Source organism: Lagenorhynchus albirostris, chromosome 2 (genome assembly GCF_949774975.1).
Source record: "Lagenorhynchus albirostris chromosome 2, mLagAlb1.1, whole genome shotgun sequence".
In the NCBI taxonomy this organism is placed as follows: Eukaryota; Metazoa; Chordata; class Mammalia; order Artiodactyla; family Delphinidae; genus Lagenorhynchus; species Lagenorhynchus albirostris.
Window position 1 is genome coordinate 53,716,858 of NC_083096.1, and position 14,791 is coordinate 53,731,648.

Here is a 14,791-nt window from a genome sequence, read left to right on the forward strand (position 1 = left end):
CTCCACACCCTCTCCAGCATTTGTTATTTGTAGATTTTTTGATGATGGCCATTTGACCACTGTGAGGTGGTACTTCATTGTTGTTTTGATTTCTCTAATAATAAGTTATGATGTTGAGCATCTTTTCATGTGACACATCTAACTTTAAATCAAAAGCTAGAAATGATTAAGGTTAGTGAAGAAGACATGTTGAGAGTCAAGATAGGCTGAAAGCTAGGCCTCTTGCACCAAACACTTAGCCAAGTTGTGAATGCTAAGGAGAAGTTCTTGAAGGAAATTAAAAGTGTTATTCCAGTGAACACATGGATGATAAGAAAGTGGAATAGCCTTATTGCTGATATGAAGAAAGTTTTAGTGGTCTGGATAGAAGATCAAATATTCCCTTAAGCCAAAGCCTAATCCAGAGCAAGGCCCTAACTCTTCAATTCTATGAAGGCTGAGAGAGGTGAGGAAGTTGCAGAAGAAAAGTTTGAAGCTAGCAGAGGTTGGCTCATGTGGTTTAAGGAAAGAAACTGTCTTTACAACATAAAAGTGCACGGTGAAGCTGCAAGTGCTGATTAGAAGCTGTTGCATAACTGATTCACTTTGTTATAAAGCAGAAACTAACACACCATTGTAAAGCAATTATACTCCAATAAAGATGTTAAAATAAATAAATAAATAAAAAGCTGTTGCAAATTATCCAGAAGATATAGCTAAGATAATGAAGGTGGCTCCACTAAACAACATATTTTCAATGTAGATGAAACAGTATTATATTGAAAGAAGATGCCATCTAGGATTTCCATAACTAGAGAAGTCAGTGCCTGGTTTCAGAGCTTTAAAGGACAGGCCGACTCTTGTTGGGGCTAAAGCAGCTGGTAACTTGAAATTGAAGCCAGTGCTCATTTGCCATTTTGAAAATTGTAGGGCCCTTAAGAATTATGCTAAATCCACTCTGCCTGTGCTCCTTAAATGGAACAACAAAGCCTTCATGACAGCACATCTGATTACAACATGGTTTGCTGAATATTTTAATAAGCCCACTGTTGAGACCTCCTGCTCAGAAAAAAAGATTCCTTTCAAAATAGTACTGCTCATTGACAATGCTCCTGGTCATCTAAGACCTCTGATGGAGAGAGACAATGAGATTAATGTTGTTTTCATGCCTGCTAATACAACATCCATTCTACAGCCTATAGATCAAGGAGTAATTTCAACTTTCAAATCTTATTATTTAAGAAATACATTTTGTAAGGCTATATGTGCCATAGATAGTGATTCCTCTGATGAATCTGGGCAAAGTCAATTGAAAACAGAGAAATTGTTCATGAAAGGACGAGTTAATAGATGGGGCAGACTTCACTGCTGTCTTACTTTAAGAAGTTGCTGCAGCCACCCCAAGCCTTCAGCAACCACCATTCTGATCAGTCAACAGTCATCAACTTAGAGGCAAAACAGTCTACCAGTAAAAAAGACTCAGATGATGGTTGCCATTTTTTAGCAATAAAATATTTTTTAATTAAGGTGTGTAAATTTTTTTTTTTTAGATATAACGCTACTGCACATTTAATAGACTGCAGTATAATATAAACATGGATTTTACATGTACTGGGAAAACAAATATTTTGTGACTCCCTTAATTACAGTACTTGCTTTATTGTGGTGGCCTGGAACAAAACCCTCTATACAGGAATGCCTGTATTTACTGTTTCTTAAATATATTTATCACTCCTTGACTGGTGATTTTACTTATAAAATATAGCCTTTATAATAATTTTATAGTAAGAATATTTTTTAAATTACTTTTAATGTATTTTACACAAAAACATTTAACATTTTTTATATTTGTTGTTTGATCAATTTTTAACCATTATTAACAATGGAAGTTATTTTTTCATTGCATAATTAAATACTCAGTCCTTACAAATGATATTTTTCTGATCTGTATATTTTAACAATAGTTTAATTCCTCATAAATGATGACTGAACTTTTTTCCCCGACAGATCAACCATGTTGATCTAACTTCTCTAAGCCAGTTATAAGATAAAAAGTTAAAAAATAAAAGTAAAAACAGTTTACTTCCAATTATATGTGCACATATTTGCATGTTAAAGAACTGTCAGTACCTAGCAAGGTAATCAGAAAAGAGTTTCATGTGCCATTTTATAAGTTCTTTTGGGAAAATGTATTTTCCTTTTAAAATACATAACCTAAGAGTCATCCAATAAATAATCTTGTTTTTGAAATAGAATAAGCACATTCTTTTTTTGTTTGTTTTTTGCGGTACGCGGGCCTCTCACTGTTGTGGCCCCTCCCGTTGCGGAGCACAGGCCCCGGACGCGCAGGCTCAGCGGCCATGGCTCATGGGCCCAGCCGCTCCGCGGCATGTGGGATCCTCCCAGACCGGGGCACGAACCCGTCCCCTGCATCGGCAGGCGGACTCTCAACCACTGCGCCACCAGGGAAGCCCAGCACATTCTTTAAAGGTTTTTTTCCCCTCCACATATGAGTTTTAAGAATTTAGGCTTAAAAAAAAAAAAAAAAAGAATTTAGGCTTTAGGACACCCTAAATTTAGCCTGATTTATTCCAAATTTTCATAGTTGTATATGTTAATGTAAAAGTGCTGAATTTGAAATCTTGGTAAATTTCAAAAATTAATTTTACTTAACTCATACTGAATGAAATGCTTCCACTTCTTATCATCAGAGGACTAAAAAATGAACTGCAACATAATAAATAAACAGCATTATGATAACAGTTACATTCCCATAAGTTATAACTCTACTAAGTATAATATCTCCTGGATCCAAAAGAAATTAAAAGGCTTGTGTTGGCCAGCATCCCAGATGGACCCCAGTGATCTTTGGTTTCTATTATTCCCACACTTGTTTAGTTCCCCTGCTTCCCCATTGCTCCAGTCTGCATGATAGCAGAATACTGTAGAAATGAAGGTATGTCCCTTCTGAAATTAGTTTATCTGTCTTCATTATTCTCTTTCCATTCACTTGGTTTGGGAGAAGCTAGCTGTATCATAAGCCCAAATGGTGGGGAACCGAATCCTCACGCCAAGAGCTGTGTTGAGTGAACTTTGAAACGAATTCTTCAGCTCAGCTTTACTGTGACCTCTGAGCCTTGACACGGGGAGCCAAAAGCACCCAGCCAAGCTGCTTGGAGATTCCTGATTCTCAGAAACTATGTGACATAGTAAATTTTGTTGTTTTAAGTTGCTAAGTTTTGGGGCAATTTGCTGTGCAACACTAGCTAACTAATGTGACAAGGCCTGTTTTCTCTCTGATGAAGTTTAAAAGAAAAACTTACGTTTGATAATTAGCATTGTCAAAGTACACATCTTTGTGTTTAATCTTTTACACTTTTTTAGGCTTATCAAATAGTATAGATGTTTATGATAGTTTTGGGTGAAGCAGCATTCTCCCTTTTAATTCATTCTGTTTTCTGTAGGATCTAGACAGTAGTTCAGAAGTGGGTTCAGTAGTAACAGATATGAATCATACTCATACTTGCACATTCTCACTAAAGACAGGCTTTCTTATTGTGTCAAACTCCTGGGCCTGTTTCCTTTATCTTTTATAATGAATTCTTTCTTAGGAAGCTTTGTGCAAATAGATATACAGTGGACCCAGTCTGAAAAGCTCAGAAACATAAATCCTGCACATTGAAATTGGTACTGACATTATTATAGATATGTAATGTGTTCTGTTTTTGGAAAAAATAATTTTGAACAAAAGAACTTAGGGAGTGTTTAACCCAGACTTTAAAGATTTGTAGATGATAAACCTCACCAATCCTCTAGGGTAGTTGGATTTTTTTAAATTCAGGACTTTTTAATGGGACTTAAGATTCAGGTGATACTCAAAAAACCAGAAAAACAAAAAAACAAAAATTTTTCTTTACCTATTAACATTAATCAAACTTGTAATAAAACAGTTATAAGTAAAAAATTCATTTCCTAAAGGGAGCTAGATAGTACTCAGAACAAGTTTTTTCTTTTTTTAGTCTCCTACATTTTGACATGATTTTCCTAGGAGTCACTATTTTGATTTTTTTCTGAGTGTCACAGGAGACTAAATAAGGGCAGTGTGTTTTGTTTGATTTAATTGCTTTAGCTCTTCACCTTGAGGATATTTTCTTTTAAATTCGCCTTTGTTTTTTCTTGCCAAAAGGAATTTTAACAATAAATGTTGAGACTGTAATTTTGTAGTTAAAAGAAATTCTTACTATCAGACTTTTACAGAGAAAGGAACCATAGTTCCTTATTGTGAAGAACATCTCATTTATATTTGTCTTAGACATTTTTTTTTTTTTTTGGCCACACCACGCAGCTTGCAGATCTTAGTTCCTCTTAACAGGGATCAAACCCAGGCCCCTGGAGGTGAGAGCGCCAAGTCCTAACCACTGGGCCGCCAGGGAATTCCCAGTCTTAGACATTTTCTTCCGGTACTTTTATTGATTTCTTTCTCCAAAAGATTATACTATTTTACCTTTTGACCTATGATGTTATCTTAGGATATTAAGTTGATTTTAATGTTATTTCATCATATCTGTTATATTAGTTCCCTAGGGCTGCCATAGCAGCGTACCACTACATGCCTGGCTCCTACAATAGAAATTTATTCTCTCACAGTACTACAGGCTTAGAAGCCCGGAGTAAGGTATTGGCAGGGCCATTCTCCCTCTGAAGACTCTAGGGAAGAATCCGTCCTTGCTGCCTTCCTAGCTTCTGGTGGTTACGTAGCAGTCCTTGGCATTCTTTTACTTGTAGCTGCATCCAATTTCTGCCTCTCTCTGCACATTGCCTTCTTCACTCTTTGCCTCTGTAGCCAAGTCTCCCTCGCCTTATAAAGGTATCAGTCATTGGATTTAGGGCCCATCCTATTCCAGTATGACCTCATCTTAACTTGATTACATCTGTAAAGACCCTATTTCAAAATAAGTTGACACTCATAGGTACCTAGTGTTAGGACTTCAACGTATCTTTTTGTGGAGAACAATTTAATCCACAATACCTGTTCTCTTTAATAACTAATAACTTAATAACAGTATTATATTCCTTGTGCATTTTTCTTTTCTATGCTTTATATATTCAGTGTATCTTTATAGTATTTTAAACCTTAGGTATCCTTACAGTTCAGACAGTTATATTAGATTCTAATATCTTATGTGTTGAAAATTATAACCATGGTGGTTACCATTATGTCTTATTTTTAAAATGTAAATGATTACTCCATTGAGAAAATTACTTTGAAATAAAAAAGAAGACCTCACTTCTAAGTTAGCTGTTGTTCTGTTAGTTCTGGTTCATTTTTATGACTACTCATATTTAATAGTCATGAAACACTGATATATAATCCTTGTTTTTAAAGGTTCTTAGTGATTAGTAGTGAGGTTATGGGATTAGTAGGTGCTTCATAAATATTTGTTGTGGATTAACTTTGGCTTGCCACACTGTTAGAGTACAGTCCTACCACTTGATATTCTAATCTATAAGTACTATTTGACATGCAGACTTTTAATTACAGCTAGCCATCTCATCTCAGAATTGTGTATCTTAATTGCCTGAACAATTGTATGTTGACTGAAATAGCACGATTCCTATTGGAAAATAACACGAAACAAATCAAACATTTCTATTTAAAACTGTTATTTTTTTATTTTAGTAATGAGTATCATATGTTTCTCTGGGAAGGCTAATAGATTCATCAGGTATTTTCTTTGGGTTTTTTTTTTGCGGTACACGGGCCTCTCACTGTTGTGGCCTCTCCCGTTGCGGAGCACAGGCCCCGGACGCGCAGGCTCAGCGGCCATGGCTCATGGGCCCAGCCGCTCCGCGGCATGTGGGATCCTGCCGGACCAGGGCACAAACCCGTGTCCCCTGCGTCAGCAGGCAGACTCTCAACCACTGCGCCACCAGGGAAGCCCAATTCATCAGGTTTTAAATAATTTTTTTTAATGATTAATTTTTATTCAGAGGTTTCACATATTTAAAGAAATTTTCTATTCTTGTGAAATTCTATTCATAGAAGATAAATGATCCTGTTCACACAGAGGAAGTCTCTATTCTTATGAAATAACATTCATAGAAGTGGTAGTTGTTGGAACCATTTTTATGTTTTTCACTCCTATTTAAAGATCACTGTATTAATAATCCTAAAAAGATTCTAAAATTTTATTATGCCTCCAGCTCTATATTTTGGTTTTCAACTCTGCTTTACACATTAGAATCACTCAGAAAGCTTTTTTTTAAAAATTAATTTATTTATTTTTGGCTGCGTTGGGTCTTCATTGCAGTATGCAGGCTTCTCATTGCGTTGGCTTCTCTTGTTGTGGAGCACAGGCTCTAGGTGCGCGGGCTTCAGTAGTTGTGGCACCTGGGCTCAATAGTTGTGGCACACAGGCTTAGTTGCTCTGAGGCATGTGAGATCTTCCTGGACCAGGGCTTGAACCCGTGTCCCCTGCACTGGCAGGTGGATTCTTAACCATTGCGCTACCAGGGAAGCCCCCGGAGAGCTTTTTAAAAAACCACCAATACCTGGACCCCATCTGGGCACTGTCCTGATGAGACATTGGGACCCATAGAATGATGGGTTAGGAAGGCTTTTGTTGTTGTTGTTAATGTTTGTTATTAATCCTAATGTGCAACCAGGATCGTAACCTGTATCTTGAAAGTCTATTTGTATTCTAGTGTCTACTAAGACATTTTTGTTTAAAAATGATATGGTTGCTCTGGTAACTCACAAGATAACATCTCACTTTTATACTTCTGTTTTCAGATCTGACCTGCTCTGATCAGTCAGCTTTTCACTCCCTAATCCTTACAAATCTCAATATATACCATTGGAATGGACTAAATATCAAATATTAAAGCAAAATTTTAAAGTTCAGCTAAGCAATTCTGTCATCTGTTACTTTAGACGTACTAAATCATACAACTAAGTTCCCATGTAAAATTTTAAAATCATGGAATTCTTAATTGAAAGATGAAATAAAAACTGCTCCCAGGTACTTTAAAAGATATTTGTGTTTATATCATATATACAATCTGATATATATCGTACATGTGAAAATGTGTGTGTATGTGTGTATGTGAGGTTCTCAAAAGTGTAATAGGTTGGACGATAAACCATGTAGTTGCCTTACTCATACACACACACACACACACACACACACACACACACACACACACAAACACTATTTAAAGAATACTAAGGCAAATACACATGTATTTCAGATTGCTTTGTTTTAACCTGTCTTTTATGCCTTAGTTATGAGATATATTGATTATGTAATATTTTCTGACTTTGAAACTAAGTTCTGTTGGTTTAAATATACTGTTCTATTATTCGTTCATTCAGGTTAAACATTTTTGATCCTAGTAAACCAAAATGCTTAGATTAGCATGAAAAGACAGCTGTAGCAATAAGCAGACTTTCTCAGTTACAGAAGCACTGGCCTATGTATTGTTTATTTTCATTTTTATTGTTCCTTACTCTTAGTGAAGCTATGGTCTACCAACCTAGACAACTCGGTGGCAAGCATTGAGGCGAAGGCTAACGTGTGCTGTGTTAAATTCAGCCCCTCTTCTAGATACCATCTGGCTTTCGGCTGTGCAGGTAAGAAATGAAAGATTTGTCTTCTTTTGTTGTTGGTTTTCATGACTAAGATAAAAGAACGTTTTAAAATGAATAACTTTCTTTGTAGGTTTAAACTTTGTTTTCATTATTATACTCTAAATTAGAACTATGTGGTATGCCATTTTTACTCATTAATTGCTGTGCCTTAATTTCAGTGTTCTGTCTCCCATGTCTAATACATAGAGATGGGTTTGTTGATTATTTTTGTTGCTGTTCCTCTGAGTCTTTGCATGCATGAATAATGCTTATTTGTTTACAAACTTAGGTCATAATGATGTTTAAACAATGAAGCTGTATTGTTTAGACACAGGAAACCTTTTTTTTTTTAATTAAAGGAAACCTAATAATTCCTTCAATTTGTCTTACCATCATAATTACTGATAGGGCTTTCTTTCATTCTCAAAAGTGTTATGGGTTGGAAGATAAATTATATGGTCACTTTTACTCATAATTCCTTTGTCTTCTATATCTGAATTCCTACCTTGAATGTTTACTAAAGCAGTAAACAACTGTAATTTAACTTTAGCATTGTTAAATCTCCTTGATTCTTGATTCCTTTTTTTATTGATAATCTTGAGTAAAAAAAAAAAAAAAAAAAAAAAAAGATAATCTAGCACCATATCATGAACACAATATTACCTTGTAAAAAGGTAAATTTAAATCTTAATTTGTCATAACATCTTTTCCTTATTCCAACTTACTGTTTATTTCACTTGCATACTGGCATAATTTCATAATTAAATTCCAGGAGGGTATGGATGAACATGTATATGTGGGTAGAATTCTCTTTTCATTAGCAGATAGATTTTTTTTTCCCCCTCACATGCTGCTCTTTTCCATTGGGACCTACTATTCCCTTATTTAAATCCCTGTTTTGTCTCTGACTAGAAATGTTACTTTGGGCAAATTGATTAACTTCTCTCCGCAAGTTCCTTATCTTTAAAATAGAGATAGCCTTTTGGGTCTCTTATGACGATTATGAAAGGAAGATGCTGTCTGTAAAGCTCTTCGAAAATGATGCTTAATAATTACTTAGTTATTATTATTAATTAATATTTTATCAGTGATTTAGTTAGAGTAGCTTTTTGAGTTTTTAATATTATAAACATACTCACCAATGGCCATCAATTTTTTTTTTTGGTTACGAGTTTTTATTTCTTTTTTAACATCTTTATTGGAGTATAATTGCTTTACAATGGTGTGTTAGTTTCTGCTTTATAACAGAGTGAATCAGCTATATGTATACATATATCCCCATATCTCCTCTCTCTTGCATCTCCCTCCCACCCTCCCTATCCCACCCCTCTAGGTGGTCACAGAGCACTGAGCTGATCTCCCTGTGCTATGAGGCTGCTTCCCACTAGCTATCTATTTTACATTTGGTAGTGTATATAAGTCCATGCCACTCTCTCACTTCATCCGGGCTTACCCTTCCCCCTCCCCGTCCATGTCCTCAAGTCCATTCTCTACGTCTGCATCTTTATTCCTCTCCTGCTCCTAGGTTCTTCATAACCTTCTTTTTTTTTTTCTTTTTAAGATTCCATATATATGTGTTAGCATATGGTACTGTTTTTCTCTTTCTGACTTACTTCACTCTGTATGACACACTCTAGGTCCATCCACCTCACGACAAATGACTCAGTTTCGTTTCTTCTTATGACTGAGTAATATTCCATTGTATCTATGTGCCACATCTTCTTTATCCATTCATCTGTCAATGGACACTTAGGTTGCTTCCATGTCCTGGCTATTGTAAATAGAGCTGCAATGAACACTGTGGTACATGACTCTTTTTGAATTATGGTTTTCTCAGGGTATATTCCCAGTAGTGGGATTGCTGTGTTGTATAGTAGTTCTATTTGTAGTTTTTTAAGGAACCTCCGTACTGTTCTTCATAGTGGCTGTATCAATTTACATTCCCACCAACAGTGCAAGAGGGTTCCCTTTTCTCCACACGCTCTCCAACCTTTATTGTTTGTGGATTTTTTGATGATGGCCATTCTGACTTTTGTGAGTTGCTACCTCATTGTAGTTTTGATTTGCATTTCTCTAATGGTTAGTGATGTTGAGCGTCCTTTCAAGTGTCTGTTGGCAATCTGTATATCTTCTTTGGAGAAATGTCTGTTTAGGTCTTCTGCCCATCTTTGGATTGGGTTGTTTGTTTTTATGATATTGAGCTGCAGGAGCCGCTTCTAAATTTTGGAGATTAGTCCTTTGTCAGTTGCTTCATTTGCATCTATTTTCTCCCATTCTGAAAGTTGTCTTTTCATCTTGTTTAGTTATTCCTTTGCTGTGCAAAAGCTTTTAAGTTTCATTAGGTCCCATTTGTTTATTTTTGTTTTTATTTTCATTTCTCTAGGAGGTGGGTCAAAAAGGATCTTGCTGTGATTTATGTCATAGAGTGTTCTGCCTATGTTTTCCTCTAAGAGATTATAGTGTCTAGCCTTACATTTAGGTCTTTAATCCATTTTAGTTCTCTAATCCATTTTGCATTTATTTTTGTGTATGGTGTTAGGGAGTGTTCTAATTTCATTCTTTTACATGTAGCTGTCCAGTTTTCCCAGCACCACTTATTGAAGAGTCTGTATCTTCTCCATTGTATATTCTTCCCTCCTTTATCAAAGATACGGTGACCATATGTGTGTGGGTTTATCTCTGGGCTTTCTATCCTATTCTGTTGATCTATATTCCAGGTTTTGTGCCAGTACCATACTGTCTTTTTTTTTTAAGGAATTCCTTTATTTTTATTATTTATTTATTTATTTTTGCTGTGTTGGGTCTTCGTTTCTGTGCGAGGGCTTTCTCTAGTTGCGGCAAGCAGGAGCCACTCTTCATCCATTTATTGAAGAGACTGTTTTTTCACCACTGTATATCCTTGCCTCGTTTGTCATAGATTAGTTGACCATAGGTTTGTGGGTTTATCTCTGGTCTTTCTATCCTGTTCCATTGATCTTTATTTCTGTTTTTGTGCCAGAACGATATTGTCTTGGTTACTGTAGCTTTGTAGTATAGTCTGAAGTCAGGGAGTCTGATTCCTCCAGCTCTCTTTTTTTCCCGCAAGATTGCTTTGGCTATTCAGGGTCTTTTGTGCCTGCATACAAATTTTAAGATTATTTGTTCTAGTTCTGTAAAAAATGCCTTTGGTAATTTGACAGGGATTGCATTGAATCTGTAGATTGTTTTGGTAGTATAGTCGTTTTCACAATGTTGATTCTTCCAATCCAAAAACATGGTATATCTCCTCATCTTTTTGTGTTTTTAATTTCTTTCATCAGTGTCTTATAGTTTTCTGCATACAGGTCTTTTGTCTTCCTACCTAGGTTTATTCCTAGGTATTTTATTTTTTGTTGTTGCAGTGGTAAATGGGAGTGTTTCCTTAATTTCTCTTTAAGATTTTTCATCATGAGTGTATAGGAATGCAAGAGATTTCTGTGCATTAAATTTGTATCCTGCTACTTTACCAAATTCATTGATTAGCTCTAGTAGTTTATTGGTGGCATCTTTAGGATTCTCTATGTATAGTATCATGTCATCTGCAAACAGTGACAGTTTTACTTCTTTTCCAATTTGTATTCATTTTATTTCTTTTTCTTCTCTGATTGCTGTGGCTTGAACTTCCAAAACTATGTTGAATAATAGTGGTAAGAGTGGACATCCTTGTCTTCTTCCTTATCTTAGAGGAAATGCTTTCAGTTTTTCTCCACTGAGAATGATGTTTGCTGTGGGTTTGTCGTATATGGCCTTTATTATGTTGAGGTAGGTTCCGTCTGTGCCCACTTTCTGGAGAGTTTTTATCATAAATGGGTGTTGAATTTTGTCAGAAGCTTTTTCTGCATCTATTGTGGTGATCATTTGGTTTTTCTTCTTCAGTTTGTTAGTATGGTGTATCACATTGATTGATTTGCATATATTGGAGAATCCTTGCATCTCTGGGATATATCCCACTTGATCATGGTGTATGATCCTGTTAATGTGTTGTTGGATTCTGTTAGCTAGTTATTTGTTGAGGAATTTTGCATGTATATTCATGAGTGATATTGTTCTGTAAATTTCTTTTTTGGTAGTATCTTTGTCTAGTTTTGGTATCAGGGTGATGGTGGCCTCCTATAATGAGTTTGGGAGTGTTCCTTCCTCTGCAGTTTTTTGGAAGAGTTTGAGAAGGATGGGTGTTAACTCTTCTCTAAATGTTTGATAGAATTCACCTGTGAAACCATGTGGTCGTGGACTTTTGTTTGTTGGAAGGTTTTTAATCACAGTTTCAACTTCATTACTTGTGATTGGTCTGTTCATATTTTCTGTTTTTTCCTCGTTCAGTCTTGGAAGGCTATGCCTTTCTAAGAATTTGTCCATTTCTTCCAGGTTGTCCATTTTATTGGCATAGAGTTGCTTGTAGTGGTCTCTTAGGATGCTTTGTATTTCTTCAGTGTCTGTTGTAACTTCTCCTCTTTTATTTCTAATTTTATTGATTTGAGTCCTCTCTCTCTTTTTCTGGATGAGTCTGGCTAATGGTTTATCAATTTTGTTAATCTTCTCAAAGAACCAACTTTTAGTTTTATTGATGTTTGTTATTGCATTCTTTGTTTCTATTTCATTTATTTTTGTTCTGATTTTTATGATTTCTTTCCTTCTGCTAACTTTGGGTTTTGTTTGTTCTTTCTTTAGTTGCTTTAGGTGTAAGGTTAGGTTGTTTATTTGAGATTTTTCTTGTTTCTTGAGGTAGGATTGTATTGCTATAAACTTCCCTCTTAGAACTGCTTTTGCTGCATCCCATAGGTTTTGGATAGTCGTGTTTTCATTTTCATTTGTCTCTAGGTGTTTTTTGATTTGCTCTTTGATTTCTTCATTGATCTCTTTGCTATTTAATAATGTATTGTTCAGCCTCCGTGTGTTTTACGTTTTTTTCCCTGTAGTTGATTTCTAATCTCATAGCGTTGTGATCAGAAAAGATGCTTGATATGATTTCAATTTTCTTAGATTTACTGAGGCTTGAATTGTGACCCAAGGTATGATCTATCCTGGAGATTGTTCCATGCGCACTTGAGAAGAAAGTGTAATCTGCTGTTTTTGGATGGAATGTCCTATAAATATCAATTAAATCTATCAGGTCTGTTGTGTCATTTAAAGCTTGTGTTTTCTTATTAATTTTCTGTTTGTTTGATCTGTCATTTGGTGTAAGTGAGGTGTTAAAATTCCCCACTATTATTGTGTCACTGTCGATTTCCTCTTTTATAGCTGTAAGCAGTTGCCTTATGTATTGAGGTGCTCCTATGTTGGGTGCATATATATCTATATTTGTTATATCTTCTTCTTGGATTGATCCCTTGATCATTATGTAGTGTCCTTCCTTGTCTCTTGTAATAGTCTTTATTTTAAAGTCTATTTTGTCTGATATGAGAATTGCTACTGCAGCTTTCTTTCTTTTTTTTTTTTTTAGAAGATGTTGGGGGTGGAAGTTTATTAATTAATTTATTTTTGCTGTGTTGGGTCTTCGTTTCTGTGTGAGGGCTTTCTCTAGTTGTGGCAAGCGGGAGCCACTCTTCATCACTGTGCACAGGCCTCTCACTATCGCGGCCTCTCTTGTTGTGGAGCACAGGCTCCAGACGCGCAGGCTCAGTAGTTGTGGCTCACGGGCCTAGTTGCCCTGCGGCATGTGGCATCCTCCCAGACCAGGTCTCGAACCCGTGTCCCCTGCATTAGCAGGCAGATTCTCAACCACTGCACCACCAGGGAATCCCTCCAGCTTTCTTTTGATTTCCTTTTGCATGGAATATCTTTTTCCATCCCCTCACTTTCAGTCTGTGTGTGGTGTGTCCCTAGGTCTGAAGTGGGTCTCTTGTAGACAACATATATACGGTCTTGTTTTTGTAACCATTCAGCAGAGCAAGTTTTTTGACCTAACGGTAAAGGTGTTTATTAATTGTCTTGTTAGCTGATTACTACATGATGTTTTCTTATTGAGTAGAAAAAGGTAGAAAAACCATTTCTTTCCAATTCATCTTCTCTAAAGCCAGTTTGAGAGAACATTGTAAGACTAAAATAAATAGAACTACTAACCATCTGTGGTTTTAATAGAATGGTAGAGTTGCTTGCTTACTAACTTGAAGCATTTTGCAAGTTTTAAAACTGTAATTAGTATAACAGATAGGAAATGTGGGTACTCCTAAGTTATATTCTTTAAAGTAATAATAGTTGTGTTTTTCCCCCCAGAAATTAGTGATATAAATCAAAGGTAAGATTCATATTATTCTGATTCAAGATTGATATTTATACTAATAACATATTCACTGGGAAGGAATAATGTTTCTAGAACAAACAAACAGGAATTCTGAAATATTCTATTTAAACTGTGTTCTCAACAAACATTTTCAGTTTTGGTTGCTGTAAACTCTTTGTTACTGTCAGCAAACTAAACAGTTCATACACATAAACATATACCATTTGTTTTCCCATTTTCAATACTTCCTAGTTTTTGCGATTGATATGTGATAACTCTTAGTCTTCAAAAGGAAAAAATAACCTTTTTGGTTGGTTTGGTTTTGTTGATTAATTAATTTTTAAGTACTGATATTACTTTCCTGACTCTCAAACTTGCAGTGGTTTCTTATTGTTTAAAGAATAAATACAGAGTCCTTTGCTTCCTGTTCTAGGCACTCCATGATTGCCTTCAGTGTTCCTTATACTTGACTTATGTTGTTTATTCTTTGAAAATTTTCACTGAGAAGAATTTTTATAAAGCTTCGTCTTTCATAAAGATTTCTTGATTCTCAGTAAAGTTGAGACTACGTATCTTACATATGTATCTTCTACTTTAAAAAATGTATGTAATCATTTAAAAATTGTTTATATTTAATTATACAAGTAGTACAAGGTTAAATCCTCATTCTCAACTTTGATATGTTACAGATAAAGCTTAAGTTCCCCTTGATCACACATTATTAAATTGTCTCTTCAGAGGTACTTTTTAAAATACTTTTACCAGTGTCTTTCCATAGATAGGGAGCTTTTTTTGTGGAGATGACCAATAAGTATTTTTCTTTTTTAGAATATTTGTTGTTTTTTAAAAATCAAGATGGATTCTAAAAGATGAACGTGTACATTATGTAAAATACACATAGTTTTAGGTTATCTTTAGATCTCTGATGTGAATTTTTGGACTAC

The 14,791-nt window shown here is 35.4% G+C and overlaps 1 protein-coding gene and 1 non-coding gene across 8 annotated transcripts in view; both read left to right on the plus strand.

Moving 5' to 3' along the window:
• COP1 (COP1 E3 ubiquitin ligase) overlaps window positions 1-14,791 on the plus strand; it is a 268,166-nt gene that overhangs the window by 171,446 nt on the left and 81,929 nt on the right. For all 7 annotated transcript variants that reach the window (XM_060132901.1, XM_060132909.1, XM_060132916.1 and 4 more), the window contains one exon: window positions 7,496-7,612. In XM_060132901.1, the coding sequence (XP_059988884.1) occupies window positions 7,496-7,612 (117 nt within the window). The remainder of the gene's footprint in view (window positions 1-7,495; window positions 7,613-14,791) is intronic.
• Window positions 1,949-2,031, plus strand: LOC132516612 (small nucleolar SNORD12/SNORD106). Its single transcript, XR_009539431.1, has one exon. It is a non-coding gene; the product is annotated as a small nucleolar SNORD12/SNORD106 (small nucleolar RNA).